This window comes from Cricetulus griseus (assembly GCF_003668045.3).
Source record: "Cricetulus griseus strain 17A/GY chromosome 1 unlocalized genomic scaffold, alternate assembly CriGri-PICRH-1.0 chr1_0, whole genome shotgun sequence".
Taxonomy (NCBI): Eukaryota; Metazoa; Chordata; class Mammalia; order Rodentia; family Cricetidae; genus Cricetulus; species Cricetulus griseus.
Genome location: NW_023276806.1, coordinates 72263553 through 72283090, shown reverse-complemented (window position 1 = coordinate 72283090; position 19538 = coordinate 72263553). Strand labels below are relative to the sequence as shown.

Here is a 19538-nt window from a genome sequence, read left to right as displayed (position 1 = left end):
ACGTCTCTGTGAACGCGTGCATGGAGGCCAGGGATGACCTTGGGTATCATTCCTCAGATGCCACCACATTTTCTGGTTTAAAATAAGCAGAGTAGGCTGGGGTAAGCCATGTAGTATTGTGATGTGCTCACCAAGTGAAACATTGTGGCTCAGAAAGAACCACAAAATAAATAGTCTTTGTGAAGTTATATTACCCCAGGAGCCTAGACACAGTCAGTAACATTCTTGCCTTTATAAAGCAATATTCCACTGACTTCATTTTTCCAATATTATATTTGTTTCTACTTAAAACAAAGGGCAGAGATGTCTTGTAAATGTTTATCTTCAAGTTGATGGTATCTAAAAGTAAACCTGAGGTCCAGGACCCTTCTCAAGCTCCATGACTACTTCACAGTGCAAAGCATTTATGTATTTTAGGAAAAAATGTCTTTGGCTGAGCACAAAAATGAATGCTGTGTTTATACTCAATGTAATAAACAATCTGCACAGACTCGTTAACCTAAGTGCAAGAAACTGCCGGATCCTTCATGTCGGCCAGAGATTGTCTGCTCCATGAAACGTCATTGCGGTTGCAATGAAAAGAAAGTTCCCTAAGTGGTAACTACTCAGCATTGAAGTTTATACCATAGACTAGTGCTGCCCTCAGCCTGGGTCAGAGAAGCTTCATTTCACAGTGAGCAGTGGTTAATGTGGAAACTCATGGTTGGTCAAGGGGCTGAGAATGACTATTGAGTGCATAGCGCTGAGTACAACATCTATATCATCTCCTCCAAGGCTCATGGACCTCTGGGAAAGTCCATGAAAGGACAGCATAAAAGTGTAAAAGCCAGTGATGGAGAGGAAGCTTGTGAAATGACATCTTCTGGAAATGGCATGGCTGCTGTACTCAGGGTCATAGAGCAGCTTCAGGTGCCTTCACAGGGCCTGCACAAGGCTTAGGCATGTCACATTAGATCATGCATGGGGGATTGCCGCTGGGGAAGTGAGACACACTGTCTTTAGTGCTGTAACTACTGGTAAGTTGTCCATGCTTCTATGGGTAGCTCCACATAACCTCAACGGGTCAGAAAACAAACAAAAGCATGAAAGTGGGAGGGAGGGTACTTGTTGGGAAGAGTGAGATGGGAGGGAGGTAAGAGAAGGTGGATGTGAATACAATCAGAATATGTCACTCACATGTATGAAATTGTCAAATAATACATTTCTTTACATGAAGAAGTATTTAAGCTAGTGGCCTGCAGTAACTCGATAGACTTTATTAACACAGTAAAGCAGCTTCAGTCCCGGTGCAGTGACCATGGGCTTCTGTGGGGCATCCCGGAAGACCAGACCTGCACTGCACTACCACAGACTCCCATGAGGACTTGCCTTATAAACAAATGGGTTTTTCCGTGAATCAGTCAGTGTGTCAAATCTGGTGTAGAGGTCATTGAGTAGATTGACAATCTTCATGGCCCCTTCTCCAGATGCATGCTTGCTACAGAAAGCATTAAAACCCACAATGCCACTGAAGAGGATGGTCACATTGTCGTATCTTTTGGCAGGCACTGGACGTTTGTGTCTCAGCTCATTGGCAACAGATGGAGGGAGGACAGAATACAGCAATCTATGGAGATTAAGAGAAAGCACTGTAAGACATGTTGAGGAGCCTTTACCTCTCTAGCTTGCCTCTGTATTGCATCAAGCCATTGTGCTGGATTCTGATAAGATATCCTTTAAAACCAATGTCAGACATTAGCTATGTACAAACCAGAAACAGCAACTATTTGTCTCTTGTGATCACATATATCCCTAATACTAAACCAATTCAAACCAACTCAAAATAAACCAAGTAAATAAATAGATAAGGAAACAAAAGATTATCAATAAGACCTCACAGTTTTAATTTGTAGTTTTGGCTTCTTGCCCTGTTCTTATGACAGTGACAGGCTTGACATTATCAGTATGGGCATCTATAATACTGCACAAATAGCCCAGTAACAGAAACATGTTCATTTTACAGGAATAAAATTTATCTCAAATTCTGCAGTGTCACAGCAGATAAAGTAGAACTGCTTCCTAGTCTTAGTTATACTTCATTCTTTCCTGGAAGAAACTGATAAAAGAGAAGATAATTGGTCCAGATAGGCAGACATTTTATTTCTGTAGGCTGAGACCTCTACCATAGCATTGGGAATGAGCTAAGGAAAAGAGTGTGGTCAACACACAGTAGGAGTGGAGCTGGTAGATTAGAAGAAAAGCAAAAACCCTTGGGCTCCCAGTCTGAAGAAACAAGAAGAAACAAGGTCTTCCTATCTTTTTCATCCTTTTAGCCAGTGGGCAAAGTTCAAATATGAAATACGGACCTGAGCTCTCTATTTTCTCTCTAGCCATAGTGGAATTTCTTCAGTGATTAATTTTAGCTCCTAAACAGAAAGTATTTCATGCAACATTGAAATTAGATCTCAGTATTGAACTGAGCAGTAGAAGAGCTTAGCTTTAAAGAAAACCAGATGGTTTATAATGAAATTGTCTTAAAAATAAAGTCTCCATTATAAAATAAAATCCCAATCTATTAACCTAAAAACCAATCATGAAAATTAATGAAGCATACTATCCCTGAATAGGGCAAATGGTTTTTGAAAATCCACTCAACCTTGGACAAAACAAAACAAAGAAAATAGTGTGGATGGTTTTTGAAAATTCATTCAACCATGGGCAAACTAATACAAAGAATGAGTCCTGTGATGCATCCTTTTGCTTTGGTTCAGAGGTCAAACTCTAGCAACTGTAGCATCAGTGTCAAAGACTGTGTGGTAGACCAGTGAGAAAAGTGAACACTAAAGCCAACAATTTAGTGGCAATGTGAATGAACAGCATTTTCAGTATGGAATGTAGAATATATGGATATTTCCATAATTTAAAGGTTGGATCTTTGTAGCGCTAGATGTCTGTTTACTACTGGTTTAGTTTGGACCTGAGATAACCCCCAAAAGCCCATGTTTTGAAGTCCCTAGGCTGTAGTGCTATTGCAGACTGATGTAACCTTTAAGAGGAAAGGCCCAGTGGGAGGAAGTTGGGTCACTTGGGCACACTTTTGACTGTCATATGGATCTCATCCTTCCCATTAGCATCCTAGCCATTGTGACATGAGCAGCCTTCTCTGTTATGCATCCCTGCTATGGTGTTTGATCCCATTGTGGCCTAAAGCTACAGGACCAGCAGCAGAGGCTGAAACCTCCAAAGTCACAAACTCAAACTTTCCTCATTTCTTCATGAGTTTATTACCTCAGCAGTTCTAATAGCAACAGGAAACTGAGTAACATAACTATAAGTGTGGATATCAACATACATGGAACCACAATATAAAAAAATGAGATCTACATCATTTTCTGATATCACAGACAATGCAGAATATAGGATAACTGGAACTCACCAACCCATAGGACATTTGTGCATCATATAAAATATGTGATATTTTCCATGAATGAAGTTGTGCCATGTACTGATAAGCAGTGGAAGACATTGAGATGCCTATCCCCATGTGCTTGATGAAATTTACAGAACATGTAGCAAATTAAAGTAGGTGCCCTTACAACCATGGGGGAAGTGAAGTGGTCTCAAAGCAGGTAGACTCAGCTTTCAGATAATTAATGTAAAGGTAAAACCATGTGACTGAATGAAGCTGCTGTGGATAAAGACAGGCATTTACAATGAATTCTCTATTTCACTCATGGTATTAATAATGCTAACTGTTGTGTTTATTTGTGTGCCCAGAATCTGCAGGCAGGCAACTTACACACATGTCAATGCCAAAGAAGCAGAGGGTATGGTATAGCTGTCAATCTTCTGATGCCATGGTGAAATGGCATCTGATGGGAGTGAAATGGTTCTGATGGGAAACAAGCCAATTAGGTTCAATTCTCCAAAAACACAACATCCTAATTCACAAACGAAAATGAAAAAATGCATCCAAGAATCTGGGGAAAAAACACCTTGTGGGCATCAGGGAAGTGGGGCTTTTAGTTACTATGTGGAGACGGGGCCAAACAATGCACAGGGACACAAGAGGTCCCAAACCCTTCTAGTTAAAGGATGAACCCTAGCATTACACAAGTGGTGGTAAATTGTGATGAAAAGCCAGCCCTTTCTTTACTCCATACTTACGTGTCTGTCTTTTTCTTCTCATCCTCCAGGGCTCTCAGTGTGAGCTGCAGCCTATCCGTGAGGATTTCCAGCTCTTGTGTCAGTTTGTACTCCTCCCGGAACTGTTCTCCCAAAAGAACCAGGTCTCGAGTGGCATCATGAAGAGGGATGTCACTCAAGTACAGGCCTCTTCTTGTCAGGTCATCCAGGTTCATCACACTGCCACAAAGCAATGAAGCAAAATCAACACCACTGGCCCACAAGGTGGGATAAGCCCTCCCTACAGCAAGAGAAATATGGCAGCTTTCTCCTTCTCCACCTTCACTCTTCAAAAAATCAGGCTGAAGAAACACAAGGGGGAGCCTGCCCAAAGAAGGCTTTGTTTCCTGTGTATCTAAAACCCCACTAGCAACCTGCAAACTTGAAGTAGGTGTTTCTCAAGTGGTACTTTTTGGAGGTATCTGCATCTGCATTCATGGAATGATAATACAGAAAACTGCCCCACCTAAATCTCCTCCTGCATGTAATACAATGCTAGTACATTTTACACAATCATCTTGTTTTTCCTTATCCCAGAACAATCTATCATCATGCATGAGTCAGGAATAATCATGTTTCTATTGAAAAACCATCTCATTTGCCTTATGATTCTAAGAATCTTATCACTAATTGCTTTGCTATTAGAAACAATGATGGGGTTTCCAAAGTTTAGTAGCCCTCCTCAGTGTGCATTTTAAAGACTCCCTGCCTTGTGCTTTTATGCCATTCTTTCTTCAGGCTTTCTTCTCTTCCTCTATTCTTATTTTTGGTTAATTTTCTCATTTTTAAAATGTGTTAGACCTTGCTGAAATCTATGAATCTTTGTAACTTAAATCTTACCTTTTTATAGCACTATTATAATGATTGTGACTGGTTCACTGAAATTCTGGTAAATAAAAAAGTTTGGTTAAAAATTACTCATTACCTAAGTATCTAAAGATATATTTTTGGTTTGAATTAATTCTTAAAGTATAAAGTTATCATTTCTGGATACATGGAATAGCAATTTCTCTAAAATAACAAATCTGGGTTGTGACTTTACTAAGCAATTTTAGATTAAGAAGAGGTTCTCATGAAAGCGTTCTCAACAAAAATATCTATAAGTCAAAGCAAGGTAAGCATTCCCCTATGCAAACACAGACTAACCTAGGATATTAATGACAAATTACACAGCTGCTTTGTATATTTTAAAGTCTTCTTTCAAAAACAAACCCATTTAAAAAGATGACAGATAACTTGCCCAATGATCCAAATGTGATCAAATAAGATCTACCAATGAGGAAAAACAAAATAAGATCACCTTAAAAATTGAAATAGATACCCTAATGCCAGATGTAATATGCCCTCTTAGTCAGGGAGGACACAAAGCCTCTTTAGACAACACATACTCTTGTTACTCTTCTTAGCTGCATACAGCTAGCTGCTAAAGCCCTGTCACTGATGATAAACCATACACCTTGGCTGCAAGGTGTGGAGAAATCAAGCTGGAATGGAGCTGGAAGCTTTCTTCCTGCTAGGTAGGTAGATTTCATAGTTCCAGAAGCTGTTGCAATTCTGTTAGGGGGAAAGAAGCCATTAATGGTCTTATCTAGCTGAACTGTATGATCTACAGGACCAATCTGCAAGACAAGGTTTGCCCACCCATGAAATAGTTGCACAACTATAATATGAAGAAACAACTGATCTCTGATTGGATTTGAAGCCCACTCTACAGGAGTAGCACTTTATACCTGCTTATGGCTGAGGTAGTATTAAGCCCTAGGGAAGAATGTAACACTATTGTTTGTTTAACTAAATTGTCATGAAGTCGAGCTGATTTCTAAATAAAACATGTATATCTGTATGTATAGACAGAAGACATTCATGGCTTTAATCAGAGACTTTCTCTGTAATGGTGGTTACTGCAGAGACACAAAGCTGTTCTAAGTGCTAAGGAGTGATAGTTGAATGTTCAGCCCTAGTGACAACATTTATACCATCCCTGTTAAGGCTCAGGAAACATCCTGGATGAGGGCAGGAAGAATGTAAGATCTGGAAGAATGTGACAGCTGGTGAAGTGTTGTGAAATGCTGTGTTCTCAGCATGGCACAACCAATGCAGCCATGACCAAACAGCAGCTGAACCTCCAGTCATGGCCTGGAGAATGTAGGAGCCTTACCTGCCCCTAATGAACTACCCCTGCTACTGTTAGATTCTGTGTGAGAGAGAGCCATTGTTTCCACTTGTGTACTTACTGAGGAGCCTACCAGGCCCCAGTGAATAGTAATAATAGTGAATAGTTCACAATGACCTTCATTAAATTCAGTGAGTTTCAAAAGAACCCAAAACAAAACAAGCAATAACAACAAAATCATACAGGTAGGAATGGAACTTGAAAGGAGGATGGGGAGGGATTAGATGTGGAAAGGACATTCAAAGGAGAATTTTAATAATGAGAATAAAATGAATACTAGCTGAAAGATTATTCATACCGAAGTAGAAATCTTACTGAAATTATAAACATCTTATTCTTCTGGAAGTTCCTTATGGACCCCCTGATGTGTGTGTTGTTAAAATGTTTGCCTGGCATGCAAGAAAGTCTTGTATTCACTCCTCTGAAGACAGAAGTTTCTATCTGGTCTGATCCCTCAGCCATTCAGTCCCAAATAAACACACAGAGGCTTATACTAATTGTAACTGTTTGGCTGATGGCTCAGGGTCTTATTGCCTAGCTCTCTCTTAATTATTAACCCATTTCTATTAAACTGTATATCTCTACATGGTCTTGGTTTACTGGAGAATGCTTGGGCATCCTACCTCCCTGGTGGCTACGTGACATCTCCCTTTTCTCTGCCTACTACCTTTCTCTATCCCTGTTTGGATTTCCAGCCTGGCTAAATACTGCCTATCTGTTGGCTGAAACAGCTTTATTCATATACATGATATATGAATATATATAATAGGATATATAATAGAAACATATATTCACAGCATACAGAAGGACATCTGCCATCACTCCTCAGCATCATACAAAAGGGTACTGTGGTATTGTACACTTGTTATTGTCAGTCTTCAGGAAGTGGGATGAGAGGCTCCAATGTTCATTATTATGCAAGTCTATATATCTAGTTTGAGGCTAGCCTGGGCTTCATGACATCCTGTCTCAAAAATGAAATCCTTATTACTTTTTCTTATTTTGAATTAATCATCCTAGAATTATTTATAGGATTATAAATTATTCAGTTTAAACAGGTTTCATGGTAATTGGTCAATGTATGACTATAGGACTGATTTTTGTATATGAAAATTAAAGTATACACCATGCAATTTGTGATCCTCCCTCCAAATAAACCCTTCTGCCCTTGAGAAGAGAAACTCTCCTCTAAAGTGAAGCTGTCATTCTACTTGTCATTCTCCTGACACCCAATCAGGAAAATGCAGAACAAAGAGTACTGATGACAGGTGAGATGTTAGTTGGTCCCTGGATGGTGATAGCTTCAAAGATAATTTATATTTCACAGGTTGGTCTCTTTTGTCTACATGATAAATAACTCTCAGAAAAATAAACCATAATTACTGTTATATAATATAATATGCAAAATAACATCTAATAATTATCCCCACAATTATCTTTTCCTATTGTTCTATCAATGTACATTCCAAATTCCCCTTTATCTTTTAGTAAAGTGCTAAAACTAGGAAAATGCCAACCCATGCTTTGTTTCTTCTAATACTTACTATGAATAACACATTTAGCATAAATTTTAGTTTAATAATCCACTTTGAACACTACAACAAAATTAAAATAGCTACATATTTTTAATTAAAAGTGGCTCAGACCAAAAAATATTAGTCTTTTTTTATAATTGTTGTTAACTATTCAAGTTCTTTATTTATGTCATCATATCCTATTCTTTCCAGAATTGGTCTCTTGCAAGATACTCTTTGAAATCACAGAAATATAGAACTAACTAACAGCAGATTGCTTATCCCATGATCTAACATCATAAGAATTTCATAGACAGATCATATTCTAACATACAGAAGGTGGGACTTTGAGTTTTCAGAAATGCCCAATGCAATCACCCTTATTATAAAAAATTACATAATGAGGATTTAAAATTCCAATTTATATTTCAGCAAAAATAAATATTGTGGACTAAAATGCTGTTGGATTAAGAGAAGTTGTATTTGATCCATGAAGTATACATGTATGCACTGAAATATCATGGCAAATTTTATGTACAACTAATACATACTGATCAAAGATTTTTAATGAAATTTCACTGAAGCTAAAAGTTGTTACCTTGGTGAACAGAGAAATAGAATACTATCTGCTTCCGGTAAGTAGATCATCTGACCCTTGAGACGTAAGCAGCTAATCTCTGTCCCAGTCAGTTCATCCTCACATTCAAGTTTCTCAACATCCAGCAATCCTTCCTTGAACAGGGAAGACAAAACATTAACTTCTTCTTCCTCCAAACACCCACCCTGCCTGATAAGGCATCGGGAAGGAGTATCCTTCTCACCAACCCTAAGGGAGAGGAAGCTGGCCCATCAGAACTAGAGAGGTGTTGCCCTGGGTAAGATGGTCAGCATTCAATACTTGATGGCCTTCTGTGCATACAGGATGGCCACAGCTGAGCTGCAGCTCTTGCATCCTTGTAAGCTCCTGTGATTTTCCAGTATGGCCACAACAAACATTTCTGAACCGTACTGAAGTTAAGTCAAGCTAACCCTGTATTCACAGAACAACTGAATGCAGCCAATTCCCAGCGTATAAAACACATGTGCCTGTGTCTTCTGAAAGTCATGTGGGGGCTATGGAAATGGTGTTTGCTACAATTATGCTAGGCACACAAATGAGGAGATCTGGAAACCATCTAAACTACCAACTATGTGAGTTTACAGATTTTTTAATCCTTTTACTTCCCAACAGGGGAAAAATGTTAGCAAGAATTATAAACAATTTACAGAAGAATAAATCACTGGCTTTGGTGACTTTATCAAAGACTTCTTGTTAGGTCTTCTGATTTCTTTAAAAAAGTGATTGTAAATTCAAGGAAGCAGATGCTGCTTTTATTACATGAGATTGAGGAGACTTAGATGTTCCCAGCAAAGACACTTTCTCAAACTTTTTTCCCCACTCATTCTGATCAGCTAACAGAGGTCCATGCTCCTCAGCCAAACGTTGTTCTCTTGAGGGTTGTATTTTATTTTCTTATATCTTCACTGCATAGACTATGCTCGTAGATGACTCCTCCTCTCTACTACTTGCTAATTGGTAACATATATTGCTTACATTCAGTTGAAGGGGTGTCTGATTACCTTGCTTCTCAGTACAAAGACTGTATTGATGTGTGAAAGAATCCCATGGAAACTTATATCAATATGAGGGCGGACCAGAGAGAAGACAGACAGAAGGCTGCAGTTCCCAGGCTGGAGCTAAGAGGGGGGAAAAAATAGCAACTTGAAACTGACTTTATGATTAGATATTAATCTTGAAATTAAGCCAGATTAATTGCATTTATAAGTGAAAAAAACTTAAGTATTGAGTGGGAAATTTACCCTGTATATGAAACCGAGTGGTTAAGCAAACATCATGTACTTGCAGAGACAGGAAACCTAATATGAATTTAACTATCTAATATTCAAATATAAGCTGATGTAAATGAAATAATCATCTTAGGAGAACAAAAAAAGGAAAGTTATCTTCTAAACTGTAGCATCATTTAGATGCCTGTGGCTGAAAATGAAGCTAAATGTAAAAACACCAGTAAATAATTGCTTTAAAAGATATATAATATTAATAAAAGAAATAACACAGCAGCTGCTTGACACAGAGCAGATAACTGGGCTAAAGGAACCTCATGTCATTTCAGAACAGAAGGAAACAGACAGAATAACACCCTGAGGGAAAGCCCACGCAAAACACTCTTCTGCTCCCAGACCTACAGCTTTTCACAAGACCTCTGTATTCCAGTCCTGAATTAAGGCAAAAGGTATTTTCAGGCACACATATGCTGTGGGCAAATGCTAACATGGAATATGAGAGAAAGAGGAAATACGTTGCTAACCCTCTGTGGGACTCCAATGATCTGTCACTCTACCGGTGGTAAACTCGATGCTTTTCAGCCTGAGTGTTTGTAAATTTCCTTCTCCCCCTTGTCAACAGCTGATTCTGAAAACTATTTTTGGAAGGCAGATAGGCAGCAAATATTTATTCAATAAACAAACACATGAGTGAAATCTGACTGCTGTTACGAAGTCCCCCATTTTCTCACAAAGCAAGTCTGCTATTCTCATATAACTCCCTCCTCTCTCTGTAAGTGATTAAAGAAGAAACAAGTCCTGTGGAAGCACATTTAGGTTATAAGTGCATGGGATATTTTCTGAATCATTGTCAAATGTTAAAAAGTAATGAAACTTGTAAGAGGGTCAGGTCCCCGGGGTAGTGATGTGCTTGTTACCTGCGGGAGCACTCTGTAGATGGCATTGCCACACTGAGTGACCACTAGATCCCGGTCAAATATTATGTGGAAAGGAAAGGCTTTGCAGAAGGTATATGGGCTGATGCGTGATTCCTGGGTACCATTTTCTTCAAATCTGTCCAGATCTTCATAGAAGTCCTCTTCTTTTGATTCTTTTTCTTCAATTAAAAATTGAGTGTGATCACATTCTTCATTTCTTTGCTGTATAACCTGGGTGCCAATGGAAGAAATTGTGGTTAACTGTTGCTATTTTAGTTTAGTTATGAATATAATTGACTGTTAATGAACAACACATTTTGGAAAATTAGAAAAATTAAAATACATGCAAATGCTATACACATGTAAAGCTGAAAAGTCTGTCTAGAAATTTTCAGACTTGTGCAATGTGAGGGCAGTATCCCTTTGGGACACTGTCTTCTGTATTTTAGACAAGCTTCCAGTAGGAAAGTTTCTAGTCATCTAGGTAGCTGAGAATAACCCAATTTCAGATCCTCCTGCCTCCAACCCCTATGTACTGAGATCTAGGGTTTGTGCCACTATGGTCACTTTACTCTATACTAGGGAATTTAATCCAGGACTTTGTGCGTGGTATGCAAGCATTCTTCCAGCTGAACTATCTCCCATAATTATTAACACATAAGTTTTCATTATAATCTGGTATGATTTGGGTGGCCTAGGAAGAGAGTATCACCTTGGTCTCGTACCTGGGCCTCCCAAACCGGCACATTTTTACAGCAAATCTGTGGTTACACTGCCCTTGAGGCAGAACATGAGAAGCACACAGAAAGCCAATGAATCAGAGAAACCACACAGGTCAGAGAAAGAGAAAAAAATGGTAATTGTCTTCATTGCACAGTTTCTCTATTGGTGCCTTGAAATTACCACTCAAAAATAACAACGGGTGTCATCCACAGTATCAGGAAAGACAAGAGCTGGCTTGGCTGTGTTCACCAGCACAACTTGATTTTACAAAAGGAAACAAAAAGACACAAACTTTTAGCTGAAAAAATAAAATGTTCTAGGTACATTTCAGTAAAAACAAAAGAATTCACATATCAAAGGGGATCTACAAAATTTGCTAATTTAATATGTTCTTTCCATTTCATTATCCACAATCTGACACGTTGCAAGCTGAGACTCAGTAAGTCAGCCCCCCTCCCCTTCCCAGCTGGCATGTATTCACAGAAAGTAACTGAATTTCCTCTTGCCTTAAGCAATGTATAATTAGAAAGAAAATCTGTTGCAAGGGGAAAATTGCCCAGTATAATGCATTCCTAGGACTCGTAGGGTTCACACCATGTCCGCTTACAGGGCCCTGCTAGTGCAGCCCATGAATAGCAATCATTGTAACATCATTTCAAATGTTCTGGTGCCCTCAGTGTTCAGAAACCTTCTCGCTGGTGGACATTACCTTCATGTCTATCTCGGTGCCATGTATCTGTTGAGCAACAGTCTTGATGATCCCGATAACAATGTCCTGAAGCCCCTCTCTTTCTGAGTAGTAGTGCAAAATGAGCCCTTTGCCCTTTTCTGCATCAGTGCACCTGAAGGAAGGGGCACGCATCCCTGGGTAAATGGTAGCAAGGTGGTCATGCAGGGCATCCAGGTTCTGTGGTGAAAAGGAAATAACGGTGACTACAAACTGCTATGAGGGAGGACTTAGCAAAGCAAGGAGCAGAAAAAAGGTTCAAATCTGGGTTTACTTGGTGGGTGACTAGAGTAAACCTTTACATAGGAGATGCTTCATGGTGTCCTTGAGACAGCTCCAAGGTAGGTACCACATAGAGAATGAAGAGAGCAGAATGATTGAAAAGAATATATGGATCGTTAATGGTACATTTCAAGAAATGATGAGTAAGTGCCATTCACAAGAAAAGAGCATAGTTAGGGGAGAAAGCAGGCATGTAAGGTTGTTCATGAACATCATGGCAAGCAGTGGAGAATGTTTAAATCACCCACATCCTTTCTGCTGGCTCCATAATCCCCAACTGAATTTAATTTAAAAATATCAAAATGCCAAGGATAGAGGAATATAAGCCTATTAACTTGATTATTGGTATTTTTTATTAAAGATGTGTTTTTTTAAGTAAAGGTGTATAATTCCTTGTCCATCAGTAGTTCCCAACAAAGATGTGAGCCCGTAGTAAATCAGCAAACAAATGACTGTCTCGGCCTTTATAAAGTCTTGGAAAATTAAAGCTTTCTATTTTATTGTAGCTTTTGCCACTTAGAACATGATAAATTTCTCAGCGTTTTCTATTAGTCCCTAAAATTCAAAACTGATTTATACACAGATTGGCACAAGAACTGTGACAGCTACACTTTTAAGTCAGTCCAACCTGATAGCATTTAGTTGAGAGCAGGTCTCATACAGGCTTGTGCAGACAAGGGATATTCACCCAGGCACAGACAGTCATGAAGGATAACACTGGTTCAGTCAGCTGGATAAATCTAGTGTCATTCTGTGTGCCTGTCTACAATGAATTCTGTTTTCTTCCCTCTGATAACACCTGTAAAAATCAAGACAAGCTAGTGTGGAACAAAAATGTGGCTTCTTCCTGATTGCCTCTAGGGGCCACTGTTGCAGTGTAAAAGTTACCAAACAGTGTGCTAGCCTGCAGGGGCAGTTCCCGAAACCTACCTGTCCAGGAACTTTACATTTCTTTCTATTGAGTTGAACAGCACAATGGGTTTGTCTGAAAGACCCTTAAAACCCCTGCAGATCTTTTGGTATAAAAATCTTGGGAGATAAAATCTCTCAAGGAAAAAATGTATTGTCAAGTGTTTTACTTTTATCTCCATTTTCCATGAGATCTCAATTGAGTTTGTGACTGCACTAAGGACATTTTTCTTACATATTACAGTCCAAAGTACTGTTTTGTGCTCCTTAAAATGAAAGAAAACCACATTAGATATGCAGCTTAATAATATTTCATTTTTTAACCAAAGTGATAATATTTCCTAGTCAACATGCCCATGTCACTTACTTACTGTCACCTTCCATCTGGGTTCATAATACCCTTTGTACCTTCCTACATACAGTCAACCCAATCTCTTGGCAGTGACAAAGGTACCATTTCTGCCAGTGGCTACCTTGATGTTAAGGCAGGTCTGACACTAAAATGATCACCCAGGATGGACGAGTTATTAAAGACAGCACCCTTCCTGTCTTTGGTGAAACCATATGAATTTGTACACAGGTATGGTCAGTATTAAAGTTTGAATACTGGTAATACAGCATCACTCAGATGTTTTCTTAAAGGCAAGTGGGTTACTACAAATGCAGAGTGACAGTGTTCATGATTCAAGCCTTTTTTGTGGTAACCAACTCTCCAGTGATTTGTTGTTGTATTGAATTTGCTATTAATTAAATGGACAAGTAGAGTGTTTTGTTGGAGCATGAATGATTCACCACTTAATGTAATATTGATTTTCTTTAGATAGTACCCGGCATAAAATACACTCTTGGGATTTCTTCAGTTACAGCTTTCCTTACTCAGTTTTACTCCATCAAAATTCAAGTGATTGTCACAGACTGTCTCTTCTATGAAATTGGATTATGATTAAATTTAAATTATTTTCACTATGCTTATGTTGCTAAGAAATGTGCAGCATTCATATTTGAACCACAATTGTTACAGTAACCTCAGGAAACCACAAACAAAGACCCTTAGCATGGCCAAGAGAAAAGCTTAACCACATTTGATAGCACTATCTAAACAGACTTGACAATTCAGGAACACAGCTATTTTGAAACATCTGGGCAATAAAACTTCCTTCACATAACTGGAAATATTTTATTTCTAAGTATACCCATGCAGGTAAGTACAGGAAAAGAACAGCTGTATGGCTAGCTACAAGAAGTATGCACATTTTTGTAACAGCCACAAAGTCATGGGAAAATGTAAACACAGATGCTTCCGGGTGAACAACCTCCAGGGAACCACGAAACAACCTCAAGTATGCTTGAACTTCTCATTCTCCTTAGCATCATTTAAAAAGGTGGTGTTTTTGTTCTGATACCTAAAATTCTGTCTGAGATTTTAATTCTACTTCTAATTGTACTGGTCTCACTTTGTGCCCTCTCCCCCATACACACACAAAGGGAATGGATGCACTTTTTCTATGCAGGGAATCTGTAACCTTCAGTCCAGTTACCCCATCTTCTGGTGTTTGTGCTTTATAGAGGAATGAAAAAAGAGTCCTGTTACTCTGGGGCAGTGCTGCAGCTCTGGTGGGGTGTGCTCAATAGATGTAGGAAGCAATTGTTTCTCTGAGAAATACTTTTAAGTTCCATATTTTTTTTAAGATTTTGGACTATTTAAAACTAATGCACATTTTCTTTTTGAAACATGCCAAGCATGTCAAAAATAAGCTCATATATAATGACAGAGACAAAGCACATGCAGAAATCTATGACTTTTCTTTGCTCCTAGTACAGCTAATCAAGAATTTGTAAACTGGCCACAGAAATGTAGAGAGAAAGACTGCCTGGAGCATTTTAAGGAAAACTGATTTTTTTATTTATTTGTTTGTTTGTTTTTGTGTTTTCAGTCTCCATAGTCCTTAAACCGGAAGTTGTGTTGATGATCCACCGAAGGTCAGTGTTAAAAAAAATCTTAAAGATATTCTTAAAAGGCCTCCTCACTTGTCACCCAGGACTTTCTTCCTTTTCACACTTTGACGGGCCAATTACTGTTAATATGAATTGCAGATCCTGAGAAACCCCTTGCTGAGGTTAATGAGAAACAAGCCATTTTGGAAGTTGGAGAAGAAAAATTTAAGCCTGCAACACTAAAATAAATGATGAGCCTACCCCTAAGCTGATGGGAAACATGGAAGTGACTGGAAGTTCAGGAAACTCTCCTTCAAAAAAAAAAAAAAAAAAAGGAAAAGATTTAGTACTTTTAAAAGGAAGGCATGGAGTGGGCTGCAAAGACCACCTCAGTTGGTAAGAGCACTTACTTCATTTGAGCAGGACCCAGCCAGGTTCAGTTCACAGCATCCACACAGCAGCCCACACCTGCCTGTAAGTCCCCTGGATGGGGAGCCAATATCCTCTGGTCTTCCTGTACACTTAGTATCAATATGGTGCACAGACATCCATGCAGAAACTTGCCCTCACACATAAGATTAAAAGAAATAAATTGCAGAAAAGAAAAAAAATGGAAAGTTCTATTTGTAAAGAAAATGTAGCAGAGCCATTACAAGTATTTAAACAGAAATCACTGAAAATTGTATTGTATTTACCAAATCATCTTCTCAAAAGAAATATGTTAGCTAAAGATTAAAATGAAATAAAATACACCTATGTGAATATTTCACATATTCCTGTACTTTCAAACTTATGTTAAAAAACAGAATTCTGCCAAACAATACCAAATTTAACAATTTATACAGGTTTAGTAAAAATATCCAAACAGTTACTCAAAGAAGAATTTTCCAATTTTAACATTTTTATCATCCTTCACTTTTGTTTTGTTTTTCTGCTTTAAATGCATGTTAGCCATATTTTAATTGCAGGTTGTCGACATTAGACTTTAGATGTTTCTTTTGAAATTCAAAAGTTAAAGTCAAGTGACTAGTACATTTTTCTCCAAAATATAAATAATTTAGGGAAGTATTAGGGTTTTACAGCTGTTTAGGAAAATCCTAGTATTTCCCAAAATAGCCCCTTGCACAAACATTTGAGAACTTGAAATTGGATATGCTGTGAGAGCCAGGTTGCTGCTGGTGGGCTGTGTTTTTTATGAGCCCAAATCAAAGCCAAGCAGAGCTGAGGAGAGTGAGTGACTGTAAGTGCCACCAACCCAGCTGGGAGAGCCAAGTCTCCAGCCAAGAATGAAAGAATATTTAAATTTTTAAACGAGGTCCTTCTGGGATATTGAAATAAGCTCCAAAATATAAATCTGAACGAGGATCTCTAAAACAGGATTTTTCCTGTGTGTTTGTCAAGTCAACCTGGCAGCTTTTAATGCTGATTTTGTCAATAAAATTGTTAGGGCTGTAAAGAGCAGACAAGGTAATTATGCAGCATCATTAAGAATGAATGGATAGTCCCTCATTGGCCTCATTTGGGTCCCATTGCCAAAAGCCCCCATCAGCTCATCAAGGACATACTGGAAGTTCTTGACTCATTGTCCAAGCACAAACAAGCATATACAAAAAAAAGTCTACAAGGAAAAAATTGAGAGGCCTGTTACAATTTTCCTTGTGGTGTATATAGCAAGCCACACAACACTTATTGATTAAAATACTAATTTGTTGTTATTCTTGATAGCTTTCTGTGCTGTCTGACTCAGTGTCGAAACTCCTGGACTGGAGTCATCAGAACAATGACAGGATGATTTTCTGCAATAAACCCTAGAAACGGCCAGTAGTATGTGCAGGTCTCTGCAAAGGAATCAGGCAGGCTTTTGTTCTGACCATCTCTACACAGTCTGTGTGGCTTGATCATCTCTTGTTAGGTGTCTGCACCCATAGAGGTAACATCTTACAGTGATTTTTTTCTGTGACACCTAATAGACAACATAAAGACATCTTACGCTATGGCTAAGACAGTTCAAATTGTAACCATTACCATAATCTGTTGGTCAAATGATTACCAAAGCCAACCCCTATTCAGAGGAAGCAGAATTGCATCTCCTGATGGAAGCCAGAGAGACAGGAGATACTGTTTCAGTGATCTCTGGAAAATGTGTTCTGTCATAATGCAGAGTGGCCTGCAGTGGAAACACCACTGGCTGGACATTCCTTACAAGTGATGCTCTCAGGGAGCTAGCAAAGCATGCATACACAGCAATGCTTCCCTTAGGTCACAGAGGCTTCCCATATGCCTAGTGTAAAAATACAAAAGTAGAACAGAGCAAAAAGAAAAGAGCTTGCTAAAATACAGCTTTGTCCTTCTAACAACATTTCCATTTAAAATCATAGGAAATCTAACAATCACAATAAAAATGTGTTTAATTCATCACCTTATTTTTTCTGTTTTTAATTACAAAATCAACTAAAGAATAAATTCCAAAAGTGACTTTTATCAACAGCTCCAAAGTCACTGTAATGTAAAATTTTAAACCCTGAACATAGAGACACAAGAGAAATTGTACAAGGTCAGACATTTGTTGAAAGAAGCAAAGGCTCTCTCATGAGAAGGCAAGTACCTTCAACTATTTAAACCAAATAATCAAAGGAAATGGAAAAGTTTTCTAGAACAATGTTACAGACACCATCTTAACTGTGTGGCCTAGAATATACCATTTCTATAGAGGAACAGAGGTATTATCCTGATGAACAAGACATTTTTTTAAAAAAAATTACTAATACTCCATTATTAGGTTGACAAGACAGCTTAGTGCATAAAAACACTCACCACCAAGCCTGATGACACAGGTTTGGTTCCCCTGAACCAAGAAGGTGGAAGGTGAGAACTAACTCCTTAAAACCAACTCATGACAGCTACACATCTGCTTTTGTATGTACCACATGTGGGTGAAATCACACACTAAATAAATGTGTGAAACTATTCAAAAAAGCTACTTTAGAACTAATTAATACCTGCAGTACTGAAGATTGCCTAATACATATAGTTTTGAAATTCAGAAATATTTAAAAACAATTTCAAGTTACATACGTATGTTCATGAGTCTGTGTATGCATGTATGCGTGTGTGTGTGTGTGTGTGTGTGTTTGTGTTTGTGTGTGTGTGTGTGTGTGTGTGTGTGTGTGTGTGTGTGTGTATGTGTGCTAGAAAGCCATTCTTACTAATATGTCCAAAGAGAGACAGGAAAAGCAGACCCCTAATTTCTCTTTGGTGTGATGAATGTGACAGATGTGTCCAGTCAAAGCCTAGTCTAATAGTCTCCTGAGCTATGACTTCAGTAGAATACTATTGTCCTCTGAAATATTTAAGTGGCAATATCAATGTTGACATTTAAAATACATAAATATATTTAATGGACAGACACAACAATGTATTTAAATGCTCAGATACACTATTGTGGTCTGAACATTAAATAATATATATTAATTTACCTTGTCTACCTAGAAATAAAATTTGCCCAAAGTGTCTTCTTTTATGTGTCAATTTAGGCTTATCTCTAGCAACTGAAATTCAACATAAAAAAAAAACACAGAAAATTGACAATTATGTAAGGCTGACTGACCAGTTAGAGCTTTTGTGATCATAGAATTGGAATGTGGCAGACATGGAGCCAAATTACCTTGGATTACCATAGGTCCTTTAATAGCCTTCTTTTAAAATTGTGATCTAATATCTTTGTTTAAAACCTTCAGGTAAAACCTCTGAGATGCATTCTTAGCCTACCACTAATTTTCCAGCAGTTCAAGAGTTAAGCATGTCATCAGTATAGTTTCTCTCACTCTACTCTAACCCATTCCTTGAAGTATAATTTTCTTTTGGTCTGTGATTATAAAAGTTCATATAGTCTGCATCAAGATGGAGCATATAATCATATCTGGCAACCTGAATCTGTGTTCCAGGGTCATGGTCACTCATATTTGCCTCAGAATAATCTCTCCCAACTCCTTTAAGATGGGAGCTATACTTTTCTTGAAGATCTCTGAAAGTTGCACAGCCTCACCTCAATTGGGTGGTCCTTGATGGAATCATTACAGGCTGAGTTCCAGCTGGATCTGCTTATTCTGTGTTTTCCTCCTTGCAGGGAATATTCTTTTATCCTTAAACCATTGATTCATCCCCAAGATTTTGACTGAAGAAGGCATCCACTGAGCTACTCTGCAGGGTCTCTGGCCTCCTGTGGTTTACATTCCAGTGGGAGAAACAGGAAATGGTGGTGCAGTCAGTGCCAGGACTGAGGCTGGGGACAGTGTGCTTTGAAAGCGTGAGAAAAGCCATCGACCCCTTTGCAAGTAGGGTAGAGTTTG

At 38.4% G+C, this 19538-nt stretch overlaps 1 protein-coding gene across 1 annotated transcript in view; it reads right to left on the bottom strand.

The window, feature by feature from the left end:
- Gucy1b1 (guanylate cyclase 1 soluble subunit beta 1) overlaps positions 1-19538 on the bottom strand; it is a 42785-nt gene that overhangs the window by 3323 nt on the left and 19924 nt on the right. The window contains exons 4-9 of the mRNA XM_035451803.1: positions 12046-12243; positions 10614-10844; positions 9472-9588; positions 8450-8583; positions 4147-4344; positions 1369-1606 (exon numbers count right to left, since the gene is read on the bottom strand). Of these exons, the coding sequence (XP_035307694.1) occupies positions 1369-1606; positions 4147-4344; positions 8450-8583; positions 9472-9588; positions 10614-10844; positions 12046-12243 (1116 nt within the window). The remainder of the gene's footprint in view (positions 1-1368; positions 1607-4146; positions 4345-8449; positions 8584-9471; positions 9589-10613; positions 10845-12045; positions 12244-19538) is intronic.